The sequence below is a fragment of the Hirundo rustica genome, chromosome 7 (genome assembly GCF_015227805.2).
Source record: "Hirundo rustica isolate bHirRus1 chromosome 7, bHirRus1.pri.v3, whole genome shotgun sequence".
Taxonomy (NCBI): Eukaryota; Metazoa; Chordata; class Aves; order Passeriformes; family Hirundinidae; genus Hirundo; species Hirundo rustica.
The window spans coordinates 10,218,136-10,242,538 of record NC_053456.1 but is presented as its reverse complement, the minus strand read 5'-3'; the positions used below and the strand labels follow the sequence as shown (position 1 = coordinate 10,242,538).

The window sequence follows — 24,403 nt, the reverse complement described above, 5'->3', positions numbered from 1 at the left end:
ATCACATATGCAAACAATCTTAGTAGGTAAACAGCTGCACTGGTAAATGTGTGTGACACATGCAACAAATTACCTGCTTTTGGAGGAGTCTTTGGAGCTGGTTTCTTCTTCACTGTTGCTTCACCTAGTTAAAAAAAAAAAAAATCATGTGAATTCGAAGGTGAGCTTTGCAAGGTACCAGACTAACCACAAACATCCATAGCAATGCTTTGTTGGCACTTGAAAATGTAATATGTTCTTCCAGCATATTAAACTAAAGAATTAAAAATACCTTTAAAAACCACTCTTATTATCCTGGATGATCCTCAGAATATTCACAGTTGAAGCTGAAACTTTTAAAAGAATCAAATAAGTTTTCTATACTTGTCCCACCTGTCATCATCCATTCCTTACAGCAGTTTAACAGGGGAAAACACTGGGCCAAGATCCATCTCATACTGAATTTCTGCTCAGATTTCCAGCATAATCAATGCTGAATAATCTCAGATAAAAATAGGGTAGTTAACACCATGTGCTGCTTCTCATGCCACTTGTGAGCTGGGAAAGAAACACCAATAAACCAAAAGTATTAGCACCACCCCTCTGCCTCATCCTCTTCCTCAAGCAGGGACAACTTTTTGCTATATTCTCAAAAGAAAATGTCATAGCTACAAAAATATGGCTTAGGAGTTGAAATCTGGACTCATAAATTTTTGGAGGACTGTGTTATACAAATTGTGCAGAGTAAGTAGAAGAACAGTAGAGAAGATATAGTTAGAAAATGGGTATTAACTGTTTTTCACAAAACAAGAATTAGAGGCCGCCCAATTAAATTACCAGACAGCAGGCATAAGAAAAACACCAAGTTAAATAGAACATCCATAATCTACCTTCACAAACAAGTAGTGTTTTACAATGCAGAAACATAAACAGGTTCAAAAGGACAAATTCGTAGGAGTTATGTATAGTGGTGGCCTTCAAATGCAACAGTCTGGATGCCTTCAAACCACTGAATTCCAGAAGGGAAGGAGTTCATTCCTTTTAGAGCACTCTCTTTTTGCCTGCTATTCTAAGCATCCTGGTCAGAGAATGGCCTCTGCTGTGAAAGAACATTTCTTATTTTCTTATGCTCAACTAGGCAGCATGATTGAAGTAGTCTGGCTTTTAAGATGTTATTGCCTCCAACGGAAGCAGCATGTGCTAAGTGCTTTTGAGTATCTGGCAGACTATACAGAGGTGTCTAGTGATAGTCATAACAGATGCAAAAGTTTTGAAACTTTTGGTCCATTCTTTTCTTTTTTTTAAATTTAGTTATTTCAAGTTAGAAGGACGCTGAACAGCAAAATATCCCCCTGATTTCACCAAAGCAATAAAAACAGATTTTCGATTTTAAGCCTTTTGGTTGCAGCAAACTACAAGCTGTGCATGATACCCTGGAACGCATCATGTGATGCTCCATGAAAATCAGGAGCCATGAGCTGCAAAACCACTGTGGGAGTCAAATGGTATAGCTCAAACAACAGACAGATTGATTTTTAGAGTAACTGGAGATAGTGGGTGATGTGGTATAGGATGTGAAAAGACCAAATGACTTTAAAAATATCTAATGGCTTAGCTGTCAACAACAGTGTTTATTCAGTTCATTCTGAAGAACTTTATGCAGTGATTACAGGAAAGTTTTTTCCACCTTCTTTCCATTTTTTAGTAATTTTCCCTAAAAGTGTGCTTGGCTATGCTCTGCATTTATTGATTTTGTAGCAACCAGAAACACAGAAATTGATATTCGCACAGTACTTATGGCTGAGACAAAAAAGAATAGTTGGGTATTTCCCAAAGAAGCCTTTCTTCGACAACTGCCAGCCCAACAGAACTAGTTAAAGCTTTAGATGAGTACATGTGAGGCATTTATCCCAATATTACTGGACTACCAGGGTGTAAGCAAGGTATCTGTCCTGCCACATCTTCCCTGGGAACTTAACCCTCTTTAAACTGAGGCCTTCAAAAAACACAGCTGCTCATTAAAGGGACACATTACTTTTTGGGCCACCAACAGAGTGAAATGTACCCTGGCTGCTGGGGTAAGTGACAGCAAATGTATTTCTACATCCTCTTTCCTGCCCGAGCTGTACAAGCAAAGGCAGCAAGTGGTGTTTTCAGAGCAGCTTCTTTGCCGTGGTGTGGTCACACCCTGAGCTGAAGCTCTCATTTCTGGTTGGAGCCAAATTATGCAGATGACACTCTGTATATGATCAGGTGCCAGGTGGAAGGCCTGTGGAGTCTGGCCTCTCATCTGCTCTTGAACATCCCTATTAATGGAAATAACCCATGGGTTACTCATCAGATGCATAACCCCACATAAACTCACTCTGCTATATGATTTAGAGACGTGTAAACATTTTTGCTTGTGTGTGTGCTGTATTTGACATGAGATTCCCTTCTCTAAACTGAAATGAAGTAGCTGTTGGGTCTCTCTCGGAGCTGCAACGGTTTTTAGTACAAGCTACAATGACAGGGATTTGATTGCTTCTGCACTCCATTAAGCCTGATGTGAAAAAAGAGTGACAAGGATGAAGAAAAAGCACCATTTGTCAAGTGCCATCTTGGGGTGCAGATACTGTTGCTATTTTTCAGAAAAAAAAAAAAGCAAATTCCCAAATCCAGTATAATTTTCACTCAAAGATCACCTCTTGGCCTACATTCTATTAGCTGCAGTACCTTAGTTAAGAGGTAAGGTGCATGCATACTGGAAAAGCTGTGCTTAAGCCAATTTAAAGGATTCTCACCTCAGCCAAGATTTCCATAGCAGCAAAGCAGAAAACATGAACTCATCACTTCATTCAGCTAGGGCACTGCTCTTTATATGCAAGAACAACTTTTTTTTTTTTGTTTAAATTTTAGTTTTTACCCACCAGCACATTATATTCACTTAACTGAGGATGTACAGACTGTCACTGGACTTCATCAAACCATGCAGATTGCCAAGGGTTGCTGGAAGGTCTGGCTGAATATCCTGTTTTGCAGACACAAATAGCCCTGAGCAGAAATGAGAGGCTGGGGCGGTGTGGAAGGGGATGAGTACAAGGACAGGTCTCTGGCTCTGTGTAGCTGGCTTCTTTGGCTAATAGTGTACACTCCACTGTTCTTAGATCTTCCTTAAGAATCCCAGCTCATCTTATGCATCTCTTTGAAATGCAACTTTTTTTTTTTTTTTTTTTTTAAAGGCTGCTGGAGACAATTAGTGAAAAAAAAATCTAATAAGATTACTCAAAGTTGACCAGGTCAAATGATTGTTTTCATTAAAATATTTGAGCCTCTTGCAAATGTTAATTCAAGTCTGCTTCTGCTGCATTTTTTTTTTTTTCTTAAAGATGGTTTGTCTTTCTTTCGGTATTTACTTTGAAATGGGCTGATGCTGAAAATCAGCCTGGAAGTAAAAGGGCTAATATTTCCCCCTTAAATGAATCTGCCTTCTAGATAAACATTACAAGGCAGGTTTGCCTCTTACAGAGCTTGTTTTTGAGTGGGGCGACAGAAAGCAAAAGGGGAAAAAACCCCATGCAGGCTGGTAGCTGCTGGACATTTGGTGGTGCTTTTCCTTCCTCTGATGGTGCAGTCGTGAGAGCAGATACGCTCAGAAGCCTCTGTCTTTCTTTTTTGCTTCCCTTTTTTGGAATTTTACTAAAAATAGGAATAGCCCTCCCCTGAAATGGCTCTCTGCACAACTTGCTTTCATAAAGCCTGAAGTAAAACTCTTAGGATCTGAAGAAAACATCAGTACTCAAGATAATATTTCCAACCAATCCATAATTCCTACTGTCTTCCCTGAGGGACATGTGTAAAATTATGTGCATGTCTCCTGTAGTGATGGATTTCAGCACCTGGTAAACAAGTACAGCTAATAACTAACTCCATGAACGTAAGGAACAAGACCTATCCCTGCTTGTGGAACAGCCTCATTTTAGCTCAGGAGGGCAGAAGCGTTAATGACAAACTCTCCTACAGAAAACCATTTCCCCTCATGCAAAACATGTCAGAGATTTCACCTTCTTAGAGGAACTAAATTGGGGATTTTTCAGTGTTTTCAGAGTTCAAGAGAAACTGGAAGTCATGTCTGTAATGGGTCAGACACCATGGTAAGAAGAATATTTCTGGAAAATTTGTGGAAAGTCCAGATTCAAGTATCTGCTCCTCCTTCTCCTTCTCACTTGAATCCTTCAGGCTTGTGAGATGTGGAATCATGAGGTCTTCTCTCTGCCCCATGTAAATGAAGCCCAGTGCACCCTTCTTCAGACCCTTCTGGGGATAGATATCCAGGTCTGAATCAAAAGTGAGTGTTCTCCGTCAACCTTCACTACTGCCTGCTTTTCCAGAAAGCATGGAATGACTGAGAGCTAGAACTACAGGAAAAAAAATGAAACATTTGGTCTTGTGGTCAAACTAATCAATTATTCTGTTCTATCCTTGCTTCTGTCACAGACTTAGTTGATGGTACAAAAACACATTCCAGATTTTAGCACAGACGAGATGAAACAGGAGACAAATGACGGCTACAATTGTAGCAGGAAAAGACAACACATCATTACCTATCAGTTTATTCACACATTCATGAACCTGTGCTAATTGCTAGAGAGAAAAATGACAGACACCATACACTGAACACCAGCAGCTTGAAAACTTCATTAAGGTTCAGAAGTTTAAACAGTTTCGCTTCATTGCATCTCAAAGAGCAAATTTCTTATAATGTTTCCAAATAACTGTTTAGTATTTAAACACAATAAAACAGAAAGCAACTCTGGCTTAAATTTGATGACAAGCAGAAACAAGAAAATGTTATTCCATGCAAGTCAGTTATTTGAGTTTATGTTCTTCATAACAGTTTTTAAAAGCTTTTCTTTTTCATTAAAAACAACTGTCATTTTGTTGCAGCATCCCATATGTAGTTTCTAAATCATGCAGAGATTGTCCTCTAATTGAGAAATATACAGCCTCTGCCTTCTGAAAACAAAAATAAAACCCAGGAAATACTCACTTTTGCATTCCAGTCACAAGAGAGCTAGCATATACCAGCATACGCAGAGCTTCAATAATATGATCTGGTACACCGTAAATAACTCAGTATTTGAAAACAGCTCAGCTGAAGGAATAAACAGTTCCACGGCAGTTTAGTAGCACACTTCTTGAGCAACTTCTACAACTAAAGCAAATTAAAGCAGCGCAGAAGAGTTCCAATATCAAACAGAGCTCACAAACAACCCAGGCCATGTAAAATGCTCTAAGAGCTGTGGTAGGAGCAAGACAGCAAGGTTAGTTTCTTAAGTAGAATTTTCCCCTTTTTTTATGTCCTGGGGGAACATCTACAATTAGACACTAAAAAGCTGTGCCCAAGCGTGTAGGGACAGGAATGTAAGGTAGGTTACTATCCTGCTACCCAGTCTGTTCCATAGGAAAACACTGCCAGGTCACCTGGACACTCAGGAGCTCCAAATGGTTTCAGTGGGAAAAGCTAGGTGCTTTATGCTTTTGGGCATTAATTTAGCCAATGGACTTAGGTCCCTGTTTTATAGAGAAGAAACTTAATGCTTCTATTATATGCCTATAATTACATATGTATAGATGTGCAATTTCTAGCCAATGACTTAACTGGAAATTAATGAAGCATGGCACCTCTTCAGTTCAAGGTCACACTGTTAAAACTATTCATTTTTCTCTGCATAAGACAGTCAAGTCTGCCTTTTTCTGTCAACATTCAGATATGTAGGATGGACTCCATGAATACACATGGAAAATACTGTTCTGTGCCAATATTAACTCAGAAAATGTCAGTACGATGAGAGCTGTAAAGTAACTTGGCAGAGATTCAAAATGCATGCCCAGCATTAGAGAAACAGTGCTGAACTGGGCACTCAGAGAAGGGACTTGGACAACAAATTAGTGTTTCTCCATTGCTCATTTTACACGTACATTTAATACAGTAACAGATTTATTTTTCATCTATGGAAGCAACCAACCTTCAGGATCATCAGTTTAAATCTTGCATTGCTTTTTTGCCTCAGCCCAACTTGACTGTCGGGCCCTGTGACACAGCTATTCACCCTTGGACCCCCAAGCCTCAGGAATGAAGGCAGCACCTTTCATAATTTAGAATTTCAGAGAAATCCTATTTAGGTCTTAAAGGCAGCTAATGGCAATTTGATTTACAGGTAGTAAGAGCGGAATTTTCACCTTAGGAAAAAAGATTAATTTTTCCTTGAAAAGCTTGGTTAGAGGCTTCTCTGACAGTGTAATTCATACTGTTCAAACACACAAAGTACTTGCATTCACTGTGCAGAAAATGTCTTGGATCTCTCAACAGCCAGGAGCAGAGCAGCACGAGCCTGCTGGGAAATGAATGGGACTGAGGGAACTGGCTTGGACAGCCTCACTGACCCTCAAGAGCATCTCAAACTATCTCACTGACCAAAGAGGTCAGCAGCAGTCACTGATCATAGCTGCTGCCCAGTGCCCACATTTCTGCAATTAAAAGAACATCTCTGACCTGAACAGCAACTTCCTTAGTAATTGAGTTCCTCAGTTAGAAAGTGGCAAGTTTTACAGAAAACTATCTGTCGTGAAATGAAGGTTTTGAAACATTTCATATGCTTCTATGCTGTGTTTCATATTATTTTAGTAGAATGGAAATCAACAGAAAACTTGAAGTATTTACTGATTTAGTTATCTATTAACTAAATTGGACACATCAAGTTTATTGTTTTAATAACGTCTTCTTAAAATGGTGCTTGCAGACTTGGATTCTCTAACAAGATTGTTCATTGAAGAGTAAATAACAGAACTGCATGCTAATCACTTGGCCACTGACTCATAATTTTTCCATGGTGATTAACAGTTAGAATTCTCCCTACTATGGACAAGAATATCTCCCTACTATGGACAAGAACATATGAACATAATAAGGGGTCCTGAATAGCATATTTATTTTTATGGCTCATGGTTCAGCCATATGTTCAAGTACCAATAATGTTAAAAATTCAGGTCTGGGAAGGTAACAGTGAAACCTTCCAGAGGATTTGATCTAGACAATGTCAGTGGTGACATTTTATTAATAACAATCAGCAAGAGAATACAGCTACCTAACCAAAAATGTGCTTGACATGAAATCAAGTGTTTTATATAGTAGCATATATAAAAAAGTTCTATTAACAAGCTACCAAATACTGCTAAATAACTTGCAGGTGTGTAGTCAAGGTTTTTCTTTGATGTAACTTTATTTTTATCTGAGTAGAAGGACTTACATTTGTGCAATAAAACTCTATGCTGGGTCAGCCCTTCAGTGTATGTGGTCTGAAGATGAGAACAGTGGGTTTAAGAAATATTACTCAGAGGAGGGAATCCAGGATATCCTGTTAGGTTTTCATAACAATGATCGTGACAGGTGATAATTACCATTTCTTAATATTTACTGGAAGCAGTGCTGTGAATTAGCCCTACAAAAAACATTGGGCATTTCTTTCCAAACACTTTAATCCAATGCTTAGATTTATGAGGATTATTTTCTAAGGCATTAATTTTTTTTCCGCAGTAGCAATAAGTGGGATACAGTTTCTTCCTACTATAGTAAAGTTATGTTGCACAGCTCAGCCGTGGGCAAGTTTGAAAAATAGAACCTAACTGCTGTAATACTCCTTTTTCATCAGCAAATCTCAAAAAAGCCTTTGAAAAAAAGTCCTTTTGGAAAGCTCATGTTTTATGTAAATTGTTGTGATGCCACTTAAAAAAAATCTATACTATCTTAAATACTGCATGCAAACTTATCCTGAGGCTGAAGATAAGAAAGCTGCGCTCTAGACCTGCAAACATATCTGCCTCATCTTGGGCTAATTCCTTCTGTTTTGGTCCTCTGCTTAAGACACATTAAGGACAACAAAATATTTGCGAGTTTGGAGTAGTAATATTTTTTTTTTGAAAAAGGAATATTTATTTGTAAGCATTCAAATCTTTATTTACTCTTTAAAATTTCAAGCAGCACTTTGATTTTTCCACAGTCTGCTGTGACAAAAAACATTTATTTAATAGGCACTGAAGATTTTGCGAGTGGCTTTGGTAATTGAAATAAGCAATTCCCTTTAAGCTTACTTCAAATTAAGTTCTAATTTCAAAGGAAACTGGATTCCTAAATCTCTTCATGGAAGTTTCAAAGCTTTCTAGAGAAGCGTTCAAGTGGTGAGAATTTTTGGCTTCATGTTTCTGCAACAGGGCTGTGTGAAGCCAGGGGACCCTTACATTACCCACTGATAGTTCTGGCATGGCACCGAGTATGCAGCATGATAAATAATGAAAGGATCCAATTTTCCACTGCCTCTTTTAAAAGAAACATAACTTTATTATTGTAACTCAGTACCATTTGACATCCACTGAGCAAAGACCCAAGTGACAAAGCCCAAGTCAGTGCAGTCAGTAAAGAATGAACCAGTTCCAGAGGTGCCCTTCCTCTCTTTTCTCTTTTATTTCACCCAGATTCAAAGGTGAATCTGTTTCTTGTTCTCAGAAATGGTATTATTTATTCTATTTATCCTTAGAGGGTTGCATAATTATTACTAAATTCTAGTGACACAATATTAATTCTGAGCAAAAGGAAATACATTGTAAGTTTTGTAATTTGCCAGCATGGGAGCAATCTTTCTGCAGTAAACACTGCAAGCATCCTTTCAAAGATGTTGTTAATCACTGAATGACACACAGCTTCTTCATAATGTTCTTCTTATTCTACACCAGAATCCAGTATGTATTGCATATCAAAGGAAGCAATGTCCCAAATTCTGCTTACTATTGGATTTCTGTAGCTTATAAACTCCAAGCTTCCATTAATTAAATAACATTGTCAGAATGAGCAGCCAAATGACCCGAGTCAGCAACGATTCTCACAGTGAGACAAATTCTGCAGGTTAACATACTGACAACATTCACTCTTTTCCTCAAAAATAAATGTATTGATCTTTGCTTTCAGGAGTCTAAAGTTAATTACTTTCCTTAAAGTTTCTACTAGGGCAAAAAACCCGAGGATCACTTGTAACTTATCTGAAGGGAGAAAAGGATGACATAGCTGCTAACCATGAAATTTGACTTGCACTTCTTTACACAATGTGGAAAATAGGGATCTTTTCCCTGAAAAGTATTTCTAAAAAGTACAGAGGGTACATAGTCTCTCTATCCCACAGAGTATATACTGCTGTGACTGAATTCAGTACTCAAAATTCAGAATCTATTCATTATTAATTCTAATCATCATCAGAGCATTTTTTTCTCTCTTACTTCAGTATCAATCTGTACACTCTATTTGCCATTAGGATTGTTGGTAACTTGATGTGGCAACAAAGACCAGAAAAGATCAGAGTAAAAATATATCTCCTTAATAGACTGTGACATCTTAATTCACAGTTATTCTCTATTTGCCTTCTTTTCAAGAGATATGCATGAAAGATAGACAAACATCTGACTTGTAAACCCATTCTCTTTCAGGTAAGGAACTTTACAATCTCTACATCTGATAAGAATTTCAGTTTAGATTGAAACTGTGTAGTCTGCTGGATATGTTTCGTATATTTTGCCCCTGACAAACATACAAATATAAACTTATTTCAGAAGACAAATGCTCACATTCCTCAGAGACTCAGATGTTAAAAAACCACCAGTGAAATCTCTGCTGCCAAATCCTTTTAAAATTAAATACGTATTTCTTCAAAGCTTTTCCAAAAACTCTTTCAAAGTCCAGTGTCCTAACACTCTCTCTGGTTACCTTGATGTTTACTATCATCAGGAAAGATGTTTTAAAGGTATTTTGAAAAAAAGAGCTTATGAGAAGCTCAGGAACTTGAAACACTGAAATTATATGTCATATAGAAAAAACATTCCCCATGATTTCAACCTTCTTTTCTCAAATATTTCTTCAGCCCGAGCTGGTAGCTTCTGTTTTGCTATCTATTTTAACTTCCACTAAAACCAGAAGGAAAAGAAGCAGGATGTGGATCAGGTCATGTATCTCCATATTTAGACTTAGTTCCCAGCTCACACTTTCTCCTGGGAAAGCTGCAATTGATAACACTGCTGGGAGGATCAGAGGAAATGTGTGTGTTGTGTGCATAGAAAACATAATTCAAAACACTGTTCCGTGGAGATTTAAATGGCTACAAAATTTTCTTTTCTGTCAATGTTGAATAACGAAATCATTGTTCATAACTGCTATTATTTATGGCACTTGGAGCTCATGTGCAGAGAGGGAGAATGTCAGTGTGGCTCTTCCCATACCCCCAAAGAGAGGCTGGAGAGAGAGTTACAATGCTCAGCCAGCAACTCAGAAATAGCTGCAGCCCAGGGCAAAGTTTGATGTAAGTCACATTTCCAGAAGCACAATTACTACCTGTGATCATCAATCAGTATAAAACTGCTCCGAGTCCTGCTGAAAGCAGCTGAAAATGTTCTTGCTGGAAGACCAGATTTGAGTTTATTTGTTTTTTATTTTTTGAGAGAGCTGGATAAAATATTTAATGTTTCCATTAAGCCACGTGTTTACATCTTTTTAGGAACTCACCTGGTGGACATGTTAAAGAAACAATTTTCAAAGCCCAGTTTTGATTTAAGAGATATTTGTATCCCTTAATTTCATAAGTAGTACTGGTGTTAGGAATTCCTAAACTGACATTACTGTGCTGCCTTTACCATTAAAGTTTCCTCTTAACCAAATGTATACATACTGAGTAACAAACTTGGGAATTTATAACTAATTTATTATTTCAGAAAGCATTAAAAGCAAGTTAAGCATTTAGGCTTAAAAGAAAGAATGTAAAATTTGCAAAACCAAAAAGAACAGATTATTCTACAGGGCATTTCAGTCAAGATGTTTTGCCTACCAACAGTAAAACTTCATATTGTCTACACAGGACTCACCACAAATTGAAGAAAACTACTCGAGTATTTCTGTGCTCTTTGAGAGGCAGCCAAAAATAAATTGGTGTCACAAGTTTATTGCACCATTATAAAAACAGAGAGTAGAGTGGGTGAGGTCTGAACTCACAGTTTGGGCTCTTCCTTCTAATCCCCACATGGCAAAAACTCGTTTCACATGACTTAAGTACAAGGGCTAAAGAAACAGCACAGGCTTCTGATACTATGTCTGCAAACAGAAGGGGATGACCACAGAATCCCAAAGCACTCCTTTGTTTCCACTGAAAAGACAGCAAATCAAATCACAGGCACTTACTCTCTGCTGGCAGCACTGGGGGAAGTGAGGTCTTAGGCTTCTTGGTCTTCTTCTCAGCAGGCTTTGAGGTCTTTGAGGCATCTGTAATCAAAACAAATAATAAAATACAAATCCTATTTGAAAATCAATAACGAAAAAGCTGTCTAAGAAAAGGTTTGTTTTGGATCTTTCTGCAAAGTTAGAGGAAATTGCTGTCCTTTAGGCTTTTAAGAAGAATTTTCTGCACAGATTTGCTGGAGACTGTCACACTTGGAAAGGAAGAGGGAGCAGAGAAGGAAAAACACTCTACAAAAGCAGCTGCACTAAGAACCCAAGTAAGCAGCTAGACCAGAGATCCCATCTAAGCTGATAGATATCTTAGCTGAATAGGCCAAATGCAATATGCACAAAGCTGTGTTAGGGAGTGCAGAGAAAAAGGAAACAAAGCCATATCAAAACAACGTTTCATTCAAAAGAATCTCTTGCCATGTAATTCTTCTATTCCACTGTCTATGTGATCAATTCAGATTAACCCATTTTGAAGAGTAACATTTCCTCCATCTGTTTAACTCTTCCCAAGAAGATATTATTGACCATTTGTTTATTCCTAAATAGAAACAGCAAAAGGGACACCACAGGACTGAAGTTTGACAGATTCTAGTGTTTTCAGAATTTCACAGCTCTTATCCAGAAACTGCTCGTCATTGCAGGCTACAACAACAGCTAGGAGCCAATAAAGATCCCTTCCATGTGTATCCCACATGAGATATAAATAAAAGGTGCATTTTTTTTTAAGGTTATTCCAAGCTGAGCATGATCACAGTGCTGGAGCACCTCTCCTATGAGGGAAGACAGGCTGAGAAGCTGGGGCAGTTCAGCCTGAAGAGAAGAGGGCTTTGGGGAGACCTTAGACCTTCCAGTACCTGAACTGGCTCCAAGAGAGCTGGGGAGGGACTTTTCACAAGCATCTGTAGTGCCACATCAAGCAGGAATGGCTTTAAGCTCAAAGGGGCAAAATTTAGATTAGATATTATGAAGAAATTCTTCACTATAGGGGCACTGGCCCAGGTTGCTCAAAGAGGTTGCGGGATTCCCATCCCTGGGGATGTTCAAGTCCAGGCTGGATGGGGCTTTGAGCAACCTGATCTGTGGGAAGGGCTCCCTGGCCATGGTAGGGGTTGGAACAAAATGATCTTTAAGGTCCCTTCCAATCCAAACCATTCTAGGATTCTGTGACCTAAAATGCAAATCCTAAAAAGCTCTGCTTGTTAGATTGTTTGATCCTGAAATTTATCTTTGGAAGAAAGATTATGATTATAGATTATGATCTCAGCAGTAGCTGTATCACTTTACAGCTTTTAAATATTCAGCTTTCAGAATATTTGTGAGTGAGAGAGCTGTTAGCTACCAGAGAAAAAGATGACATAAATGTATGGAAACAGCTATTTTAGTCACCTTCTTCTAGGTGCCAGTATGTGAAAATTCATCTAAGTTTCTTAAAAAGTTAACAGAGGAAGAGAGAACCTCCTAGTAAATAATTCAGAGCAGGAGGCTGTATAAGAGTTCAGACACTCAGGTTCTACAGATCTGCCAACCGAAGTCAAATGTTGCTCCAATCTTGATACCCTGATGTCAAAAGAATTATAATGATTATGATTTCTTAGTCTAAAAATCAGCCTCTGGGATCCTGACAGTGGGCTGAAGAAGGGAGAAATCTGAACTCTTGTTTTAGATCACAATCCTAATTTAAAAATAACAGTCATCCTCTCTGCCAGTCTCAGACATGGGATATCAAATGGCGTCTTTCCTAAATAGCTGGAGTTTGCTGTGGTGCCATTTGTTAAAAACCTCTTCTCGGTAGTGTGCCAGTGGAGAATGAAAAAGGCGGATGAGGCAGCCAGCATTGAGGTAAGGAATGTGGCCATCCTGGTGCCCAACATGATGTGAGCAGTGAGCTCCTAATGCCTTGGGTGCCACCACCACAGAAAGCCAGACAGCTGAGGTAATGCCATTGACATCATCAGGCAAGGAGCTCACAGCCCCCCATGATCAGGACTTTGCAAGCCAAACTCTACCTGCATTGTCCAGCAGGAAACTTGAAGTGGGAAATAGGCTAAAGGAAGCTTCAGGGAGAAAAGCAACTACTAGAAGGAGATCAGAAGACAGAGGAAAAACACATAAGTGACTGATACAAGAGTTGCTTGATCAGCTCTAGAGAACTATGAATTCTAAGCTTTTGATGACCTGATCCTTCAACACAACACTCTGAATCTGTGGTGGTTAAGGTGTTTCAGGGACTAGATTTTGCTTAAAGCCTCTTCTTTGAACTTCAGCACTGATAAAATTTATTATTTTAAATTACAGAACCATAAACAATAACCTATCAAATATCTAAGACAGATTATGCTGTAACTGTAGTATCACAGAAGCTACTGGTATATTTAATTGTAAGTTTATGTGTAATTAATTCCTTTTCTAGTTACATGAAGACTGACCTTTAGTGAGGAGTTACAGAACCACATTCTTACCTTGTGTCATGTAACATTAGGAAAAAAATAATAGCTTTCTTTTCTGGACCTCCTGCCACAAATACCACATCTGCAACACAGCTGTGAAGATTCAGTACCCAGGTTCTGTTATTAGACTTGTAGTCTAGTTTTGTGTTCGTTTTAGTCACAATGGAAAGTCTCAGATTATTCAAAAAAAAAAAAGCTCGGCAGAAGGTGAGTTGATAAGAAGAACATTTGCTTACTTAAAACTCTGTAAATAATTTAAACTCCATGACAGCTTTATAGATCTGTGTCTCGCTCAACCTCACCTAGGCCTTGCCCAAGGCCAAGACTATTTAACAAGAGTACGGTGTCATCAGCATGACTATGGCTGAAAACAAATGCCTCAGTCGGTAAACTATCCATTTCTAAGACAATGGAACACAAGGGTGGTTGAGCTGAAAGTTTGTTTATTTTTGCTCATTTACACTAGGAAACCAAGTGACCAAACATCTGTGAATGCAAATATCTGGGGAGTTGTAGAGTGAGAAATGTGCCACACGCATTGCTGAGGCACACTGACACCCAGACTCACACAGGGAGCTCTCACTGGCTCTCAAAGGATGCACGCAGATCAGAAACATACCTTATAAGTTCAGCTTAGTGCTCTAAAAACCTTCTGGGAATACAGTGAGCAGCAGGAGAATACAAATTATTCCACAAAGCATCCAGAGCCCTTGGTTCTGTACTGGCTCTCTGCTCATGGTTCTTTATGGTAGACATTAAATTATCTATTGACCAAAAAGTGCAGAAGGGAAGGGGGTAGAGCTCTTTTTTTTTTTTTTTTTTTTTTTTTTTTTTTTTTGTGTGTGTGTGCGTGTGTAAGTAGCTCACAATGGTCATTCTTGGGAAGTAAGTTGGAAAGGAGGAAGTTCTAAGGAAGGGTTATCTTGTACCCAGCACAGTACTCACCTTCTACCACCACTTTGCAAGCACATTCAGCTTTCCCTGCTGGGTTCTCAGCTATGCACTTGTACTCTCCCCCATCTTCGGGCATGGCCTTCTCAATGGTCAGTGAGCAGAGTGTCCCTGTGCCAAGGAGGGAGAGATCAAATGCACGTTAGGCTGCAGCTCACAAAAACCTTAGTGCTAGTAAGGATCAGAAGGCATCAGACAAGCCAGTCCTTCACTACAGGTGATCTTCTCTGCTAGGAAAAGCTGTCCTTAAAAGTTCAACTTTATTGGAGCCTTATTAGTGCTAAATAAATCAAAAATTGGAATCTTATTGCTTTTCCCTAGGATACTCCAAGTTGTCCCTGCAGCCCCAAACTGTTTCCTAAAGGTAGAGAAGACCCAAAGCAGCACCTCTTCTGCTCTTCTCAGAAGTCCTCACTCGGGTGACTTTTTTTCCAAAATGCTCATAGTGTAGGACTGTGAATAAGAGGGTTACTGGCCAATGCCCATTATCAAAGTTTTGATTCAGCCTTGTGTCTAGCACTCCCCTGAGCACTGATGTATGTGAGAGCAGAACTTCAGCTTAGTGCCTAAGTTTAAAAATGGCTCTGAAAGACTTTTTTTTTTTAACTGCCTAATAAACAAGTGCCTATAAAACATCCATTAGAAAGTCCAATATGTTAGTGGCAATCAGATTTATCACTGCAACAAATCCATTTCTTTTCAAACAAAACTCACAAAATTTGACTTAATTGGGTTTGCAGAAACAGGATGCAACATAAGCTCGTTATTTACCGAGGGAAGCTTGGTATGACCCAAGGGAAATACATTTCCTCTTAAAATTTAAAACTCTGTGAACCCAAACAGAAGTTGTTCCCAGTAGATGGGGGATGAGGAAGAAGAACCTTGTCCCTTACTTTCACTTGCATTGCTTGGAACAATGAAGTACTTTCCTCCCCAATTAAAATGCTCCACATTTTCCCATTCTAAATATCCCTCATGAGGTGAAGGTGAAGTGTGAGGTTGCTTTCTCCTTCTTCACAAGGAAGCTGGGTCTGTCCCCTAAATGCAGCCTGAGGCATTGTGCACTTCTGCCCATTGCTGTTGGCCTGTCCAGAGCACCTGCACCCTTCTCATCTGCAGTAAAACCTTCCCCCTTCCTCAATTTGCCTTTCTCACAGTCATTCCTAATGTAAGAATTGAAGAGATGGATTTTTTTCAGATATTTACCCTGTTTCCTGAGATATAAGGAAATTTCCCAGCACCTTTCCAGAATGCTCAGCCCCAGGCTCCCCATCAAATGTATCCCCTGGGATGTGGGAGATGGCACAGGGACAGGTGATACTGGTCCATGGAAAGGACCTTGAAAAGAACTCCCCTTCATCCAAAGAACTTTGGGAGTTTATTGGTTCTCTTTGGACAATAACTCTCTTTGGACACAGCAGTGATGCTCTTGGCATTCAGATTTTTCTTTCATTTTAAACCTGGATGTCATTATTCAAGAAAAATCTTATAAAAACCATGCAAATGGTTTCCAACAAATTTGGTTTGCCAGAAACACACATCTATTAGAAGAAAATTGTTTTTTCCCCTCTTTAGCATCCTCCACAAAATCAAGCAGCTCTAAATAATGACTATTGTCCCCTGAGAAATCATGTGAAAACTGTCTCAGAAGAGGAGCACTGACCCTTCACACACATGGGCTATGCTCAGCCAACCACAGGGTGAAAAGAAAATCCACATGCCCTCCCTGAGGCAGCGCTTTTCCATGAGTCAGGCTGAAGCCAAAAATGTCACGAGCTGCAGTTCCATTCCAAATGGAGGAGAGACAGTAGAAAAGTATCTAGAAAGGCATCTAGCAAATATAAATTCACATGTCTCTGCTGTTTAAAGGGACATTTGGAGAGCAAGCCAAAGATAACTTCCAGTCTAAGAATTTGTATATATCTATGTAACATGACTAGAAAAGACTGCACATTGAAACCTAAAGATGCCATTGAAAAAGCCCATAAACTATGGAACAAAGACACATACATATGAAGGGGACCTCTGGCCACCTCACTGCAGTAAAGGAGCCTGGCCTGTGAGAATAACTGAATCATTAAGGGACTGGAACAATGCAGAATTTACTTTAGCTTCTGCAGGAGTTTTCTACCTGCTCAAAAGCTCTTCCTCAGCTCATTGAAGACTAATGTGATAGAGGGTCACTCCTCAACACTCATTAAATGAAGTTATTTTGTGAGAAAGAGGATGAAGGAAATTTGGTTTTTTTCAAGGGCCATGTCCTTTTTCATCCTAACTGCCACCACCCAGAAGAAATAATCTGTATGCTACCTTCCTCCAGTTCTTCTTTCTTCCCAGGAACTCCACAGGAACAGCACGTGCAAAATACCTGGGGATTGCTGGGCTTCTTGCTACCACCAGATACAATGGTACTAGCTCTCACTGGAGGAGTGAAGGGAAAGTGAGATCATTTGGGTCACTCTATATATATCTTTGGGTCACACTAGTATTCATGAAACTGTGGACTACTAGGACTAGGTATGAAATTGGCCAATGGATCAGAAAGATTTGGCCAGGTTGGATCAGGAGTATAAGGGAAGGCTGATGGATGTCGAAACTTCATTCTCATAGAAAACCAGGAAAAAAAAAACCTAACCACCAAAACTGAGGCAAAACTTGATGAGATTTCATAATGACTGGAAACTTCCCAACCGGGCCTATGTTCTGTGATCTGGAGCTACAGTCAATTCCCGGGGCTAGAGGGCCAAATGTCTTTCAATGAAGTATTTGGTATTTCCTCTGCAAACCCCATCATGACTTGAAACAAGCTTATTTTCTCAGAACTGCTAGGAAGTCCAGACTGGTTACTCCAGCTGGGTATTCTGAAATCCTGGCACTGCACAAATCCCAGTCAGCTCAAAATCCTTGCTACCTACTTTTCACCCCAACCTTGTATTTTTGTTAGGAACCAGTCCATGGATGATCCTTAAACACTGTCATCAAGTGCAGGATTGGAATAAACATAAATACTGGAATCTACCACTTAGACATTGGGACTGGTGCAGCTCTAGAAAAGACCTTAATAGGCACAGAAGCTGATAGTTCACTGGAGACTGGTTTAAATACACAAAGCCTTACCCTTGAATTTTGAGCTACGAAAGGGTTCTCTGACTTACTCAAAAATAGTGCAAGACAGTTTAAAATATCTCCAGGCTTCTGCATTCTTTCCAATAAACTGCACAGAGAGTCAGTCTCAGATATAAAACAAATACACAAAGCAACAAAAAACAGCTCCTTAGTCTCGTTCCCCACACTGGCATCAAGCTGGCCAGCCTCCTGATTCCTATCCATAATACAGACTCCAGTTTATGGGTTTCTCATTTGTCTTTCATGGTATAAGAAAGTACTGTGGAGTATTTAGGCAATATTAATAAACACTGCTCTGTGAGAAGTTGTGCCTAGGAGACATAATAATTTTTTTATTGGCTTATAGTGCTGATTTTCTAATAAATCTCAAATTGTCTGGGCAAGTTGAAACATGGGCTAGTGTCACAGTCATGTTTAAAAATGAGAAGTGAATTGACCAGGAAAATACTGACTACAGTTACAATGACAACAGAAAAAACAGTGAAAACAAAACACATGAATTTCAGAGAAGAAAAAATGTCAAATGTAATTATTGATTATTGATACAGTATTAAGGAAAATAGTGTAAGAAACCTACCTTCATGATTCACAACATTAGACATTTAACCAGCAAATGTATCTGTGCAAAGGTAATTTTCTTAACCTTTACTGAAATATTTGTGATATATCACATTATTCTGCTTGCAATTAATGCTACATTACTATATTTATGAATTGATTTAGGAGGAGTTAGAGCTGCCAAAATAAAGATTGCCTGAAGGAGCTGACGATAGGAAATCGTCACTCAGTTTTCTTCTAGTGGATTTCCTCTGTGATCAGACTGGACCCAAATTATTAAATGCTTTAACCGATGACGTGGAAGTACTCATACATTAACTTTTATAAATTTACAGATGCTAGAAAGAATCTTGGAAAGGGAAAAGATAGCAGGGTAATCCTCCTAAACGATCTCATTTACTTGTTAAGCTGAGTCCCATTCATTCAAAGAAAATGGGGCTTGGGATAGTGAAAAGACAAGCACTGATGGCAGCAAGGGATGCTGAATATTCAGGAGGTTTAAAGGTTAAATAGAGAAATGACAAACATGAGTTCCAACATGGTGAGGTAGAAGGAGGACCAAAAACCTCCAGTAAGGGCAGAAACAGGAAGGTGATCTCCTTCTCACTATGCTGATATCCACACACAATTCTGCTTCCTCTTTTCAAAATAGGATAATGAACTAACAAACAGCAACTAGAGAGGAGCCATTGGAAAGAAAACCAAAACAACCCCAAGCCTCCAAGGGCTGGATGAAGTGCATCATGGAGAGAAAGTTAGTAAGAGTTTGACTTGTCAAGCTTCAAAAAAAAGGGAGAAAGCTATCTTGGTTACAGAGCCAAAGCCTTTCTATCAAGTTAGAAATAAGGCATTGTTTTGCTTCTTGATTTAATAACAAAACTCTGACTAGAATAGTTAGACTTTGCAATAAATTGCCAGTGGTTAGAGGAAATGTCTCTCTCTTGCTGTATTTCAATCCACACTAGGTGCATTTTTTGGAAGAGGAGGGATTCAAACATATATGACAGTGCAGAGGGAACTGTGACCTGTGACAAACACGGTATTGTGTCAGAACCGACCCTCAGATGATCCTCCTAACCTTAAACTTTCCAAAGAAGCTTCTGTAAGGTGCAAAAATGCATCTACTTTCAGCAGTACATAGAGTCGTGTTAATTATACACCAAATTCTTGCTCAAATTTAATTAAAAAGAAAACAAAAAAGTCACGGCAGATCTTGGCTAGACTGGCAGACATAGATTTGCATGGCTGATAGGAAGATTTAGGAGTTAAGTCACAAGAAAGTTGTTAAGGCATTGTTGCTAATAAGATTACCAAATCTTTATGCTGCCAAGAAACATGGGAACAAAAACATGCTGGCTTAGACAAAGCAATACAAACTCAGGGCATTTTCTAAGCTACACCATCACTGCTACCTGAGTCTATATTAGACAGTTCCTCTTCTATCTATATAGTCAGAGTACTAAATATCCAAAAAAAAGCTGAGCAAGCTGACTTTAAAAATAGCAGATGTGGGAGTTTAGACTTGTATTCACTGGTACACCTCAGCTGGCCTGTTTACCGAAGGATGCTGTGCAAAACCCTTTCACTGCCATCTTATGGAACAACTTTTGGGACCATGAAAGAACTTTCTCTGTGGATTTTCTGTCCAAGAGCGAGTCATACAGCAGGACAGCGGCACAGGGCACTGCTGGGCCAGGGCTATACAAATGTAAAACAAAATGGGTCCTGCTGAAAGGATTCACCCTGGGAGGAAAACTGTTTTACTCAGTCCTTATATGTCTAAGTTCACTGCAATGTCTGCTAGAGCCTTCTTAAAAACTTTTTTCCCCAAAAAAAAGCCCCCTATAACTTCAAGCAAAGGAATCTCTCATTAAAGTAGCTCTTAACCAAGCATCATCTACCCCATACCATATGAATGTATAAAGCTCTAATTTATGAGTGCCCTCTTTTTATTGTTAGTAACCATTTATTTTGATCTTTAATGAGCAAAAAGCACATTAATATCTATCTCAGCAATGTAGATAATTGCACTCTGACAAGTTTAAAAGAAGAAAAATATAAAATCAAACCAGTAATAAAATTGTACCATGTCAGAAAAACAGTGCAAGAGCTCACTTTTATGACTTTGTCATAAAAATGATACATTTAGCAAAAAATCATGCCAATCAACCAACAGAGAACTGTTTGGGGAACTGTAAAAAGGAATGGAAGAACAAGTGTAATGATGTTCATGATTTCAAAGGAAAAATAGTTGAAATATGAAATGGAAGGAACATGACATGACTACTGTTGTAATTGTGACATTCAGGATAATGCTGCCCAAGATTCTGACTTATAACTAAACTTAACCCCAAAGTAATGGAATACACTGCCAGCCCCAGATTATCAGAACAATCAGCACAAATTACCAGAAATCAGCACAAATGCTGTATAAATATGCCTGAAGATCAGTTTTGGAGCAGGGTTTAGCTTTTCTTTGGGCAAAGGCCTTACCAGTCAGAGACTATTCTGATGCTGGTGTTTGTACACAGGTTTCTCCAGTGGTCCAGGACAGAGATACACTCTCCCTTCTCCTGCACTCCAAAGGCTAAACTGCCTTGGGTGGGAAATTTAGTGTCAGCAAGGCTCTGCAAGCACAGAGGAGACCTGTGAACAGCATTGTTTCTAACTGGTAAAGGGCCTCACTATCAACTAGAACAAATATGCCAAGGAAAGTTATTTTCAGTGAGTGATTACACATAGTTTTTACATAGTTTGCCTGTCCTGTGAACTTGTTACACACAGGTATACTTCTAATTTTGACCTTCCTGGCCAAGTATGCCATTGTTTAATCACATGTTCCTGAAAATGAATTTTATGTATTTATCTTCACAATATGTTTGGCACCAGGAGATGAGCAAACCTCTGTCTCTTTTTCTCTTTTTGCCTTTTTTTTTTTTTCTTTTTTTTTCTTTTTTTCCTCTCTTTTGGGAATGACAGAGAGGAATAATTCAATTTCCAAAACACAAATACATAGTGTTCTGGGGGTTCATGCATTACTTACACTGACCAGTTTGTGGGACAGCACTCCATACTAAGATGGGCTAGTAGTGTGGCTAAGAAACAGATGGACATGCATTACTCTAGACAGGGAATTTTCCAGTATCCAACTCATTAAGAACATGAAAGTTATTGTGAAATATCTCTGGTGAATCTGAGAAAACTCCCTGTGGTCAACACCAAACATCACAACAGCAAAAAAGCAGATGGTGAAATGTCTAAGAACAGATCTAGTCTATCCTCTTCCACAGTGGATTTTGTTGCTGAACACAAGGAGGAGCAAGGTCATACCAAAGAAATAAAAAATGGCTTTTCAACATCTAAACCCACTATGGTGAGCTAGGTATTTTTACTCTGAATTACTCTTCTTCCCCACAGACTCAACCTTCTTTCAGGTGAGGGTGACTCCAGGGCATCACCTCCAGGGCCTATTAAATGCTGCTCCAAGCTTTGACAAAGGCACTGCTGCTGAAGTACACCTGTGGGTGTGACAGTGTTGCATTTTCAGTGTTTGGGGCAAAGGACGGAAACTGGGACTTTATCTTTGGCCTGCTGTGTACTGCATCCAGTGTAATTTTTGCTCTCTATGTTTAAAGCTGCTCCAAACACTGTGAGACTAAACCATACAGTTTCCCTATTGAACAGTATTTCCTGATAGTGAATCAATTTGCTATTTCTCAGTTCTAGTCGGTTATTCCTTCTCCTCTCATTTCTCACAAGCATGTATGTGTTCCTAATTAGGGAAAAAGAGAAAACTGAATCTCTACGAAATTTGGAACTTAGTTAAAGTATCATGCATACCTAGTTAATTACTTAACAGTTGGCATGAAAGAATCTTACAGTGAGAGAGCAGCAACACATTCTTCTCCAAGAGCCAAAGCTAGCAGCTACTGTCAGGAAAAAACAAAATTGACCATCATGCACCCTCTCAGTGTACCAGAGGGTATGTAATAAGGTTTAAAAAAATAATTCTAATCCTCATTCCTTGTCTTTCCATTAAAGGACAAAACTTACAGCCCTGTGTAATATTTCTTCCCAAGATCCTCGGCAAATACGTGCAGAAGAAAGCCTGGCTTTGAGGTACTGATAACAGAGACTGCCAAGCATGATTCAAGTGTAACAGTGCAGGTACAAGTGAACATGAGGACAGTGTCTGCACCCCCTGCCAGAAGCTGTCCTGGAGCTGTGGATTCCTGATGCAGGACTGACCTTTGATCCTGACCTCAGTGGAAAGAACTGTAAATGCGTGACACCCTGGAGAGTTGTGACCAGGAGTGTCACCAGCCCAGACAAAGTGGATGGGAAAAGCCCCATGCCCTGCTCAGACAGGTGGCAGAGCATTTCTGGACATCAGGGTCACTTCACAGTAAACAGCTACCCTTGATTTGCAGCTCCACAGCACCATTTTATAGAGGGAATAAGAGTTGGGGGATTATAATAGTCAATTACTCAGATTATTTCAGTGAAGAAAACAGCTTTCTGCAGCACCACAGCACAAAATCTTCAGCACTTTAGGAGGCTCATCATAGCTCAGAAGCTTGGGTACAGAGGTGCTGTCTATCTGATGTACTTTGACAGGAGTCATGGAACTTTGGGATGCATAATTTCTTCTTCACACTGAGCAACTCCAAGAAAAGCTTTGAAGTCTTGCTTCCAGCATAAGGCTAGCTAAACTGACTGATTCTGTCAGTGCTTTTTTTAAGAATAGCATTTCCAGTCAATGTTTTCTCATGTACATGACACTTATTCTATACAGTCCCCTTGGGTGAAAGTTAACATGTACTCACAAAAAAACCCAAAACATTATACTACTTCAGACACAGGCCAGACACAATGCACCTGCTGCCATTTGCCTTTCTCTATCGTCTTACATTGGCAACTCCTTAATGCACTACTGAGCACCCCAAGCCTCTCTGAAGACAATGCAATTTCTGACTGCATCCACTTCAGGAGAATGCTTGTGTTAGTCTGCTTGGAACACTGCACCAGGATTCACTGGTTGTGATGAACTTTTCTGCATATTAATTTGGTTCTCATTTGGTAACACTAAAAATAGTCTGGATTAAACGAAGGGAGATTCAAAAGAGTGCAGATCCCTGTGTCAAACTACAACTCTCACTGTGAACATGAACTTTTTTGCTACAATGTGCCAGAGGGTATCATTCTCCAGATAATTCCCTCAGTGTTTTATGGAACACATATGAAGTAAAGAAGGGTGGGTTTTTTGGTGCTATTAATTATCCTTCCTTCCTATTTTTGTCCCAGGAAAATATATATTTTCTAGATACAGCTTTAGCTTTCATGCAAAAAACAGTCTAGTTTGATCATCCAAAATGTGAAACATAAAGGAATCACTCAGTTTGAAAACAATAAGTATTCCCTCTAGGGACTTCTATCAAATTCTATAGTTTTGAAGTTAGTTAAAAATCACCAAGCCAGTGGAGGTCAAATACTGCAGTGCTTGTAACGGCAACAAAAGCATCTGTGGTGGGGCATTAAATACACTGGAAATCTGTTCTCAACTCTGATCTTAACTTGTAGTTGAAATAATTTCTTTCTATGACACAACCCCTCTTTGCTTCTGTGTTTCTTATTGCAATAAAAAGCCTGAAATATTAAACATACAGAAGAATTCAATTAGAATTTGTAAACCAGCAGTAATATTATTATGTTTTCAATGTTCTAAATCCTTAAAGTTCAGTTTAAATAAGCATCATGTACCAGCTCCTTAAACAATGTTAGCAATGTAAACAGCATTTAAAAATGCAAGAAGTTCAACTTCAGAAAATTTACATCTGCAGGCTGTTAAAGGGGAATCTGCAAGAAATGTCAAACAATACTGTTCCTTGTGTACTCCACTGAAATAATAAGAAATCTGCATCTGGAAACAGTTACTGGCACAGGACTTAAATAAATATTGCATTACCTTTAATGAACTAAATATTATTAATCAAGAGCCAGATGTAACAGTGTGCCATCCAGCTGGCTTGTAATGCAATTAATT

General features: G+C 39.0%; 1 protein-coding gene across 5 annotated transcripts in view; it reads right to left on the bottom strand.

Moving 5' to 3' along the window:
* The window catches only part of MYLK (myosin light chain kinase), a 197,198-nt gene that overhangs the window by 47,601 nt on the left and 125,194 nt on the right, over window positions 1–24,403 (bottom strand). For all 5 annotated transcript variants that reach the window (XM_040068945.2, XM_040068948.2, XM_040068946.2 and 2 more), the window contains 3 exons: window positions 14,671–14,787; window positions 11,231–11,311; window positions 74–124 (listed from right to left, as the gene is read on the bottom strand). In XM_040068945.2, the coding sequence (XP_039924879.1) occupies window positions 74–124; window positions 11,231–11,311; window positions 14,671–14,787 (249 nt within the window). The remainder of the gene's footprint in view (window positions 1–73; window positions 125–11,230; window positions 11,312–14,670; window positions 14,788–24,403) is intronic.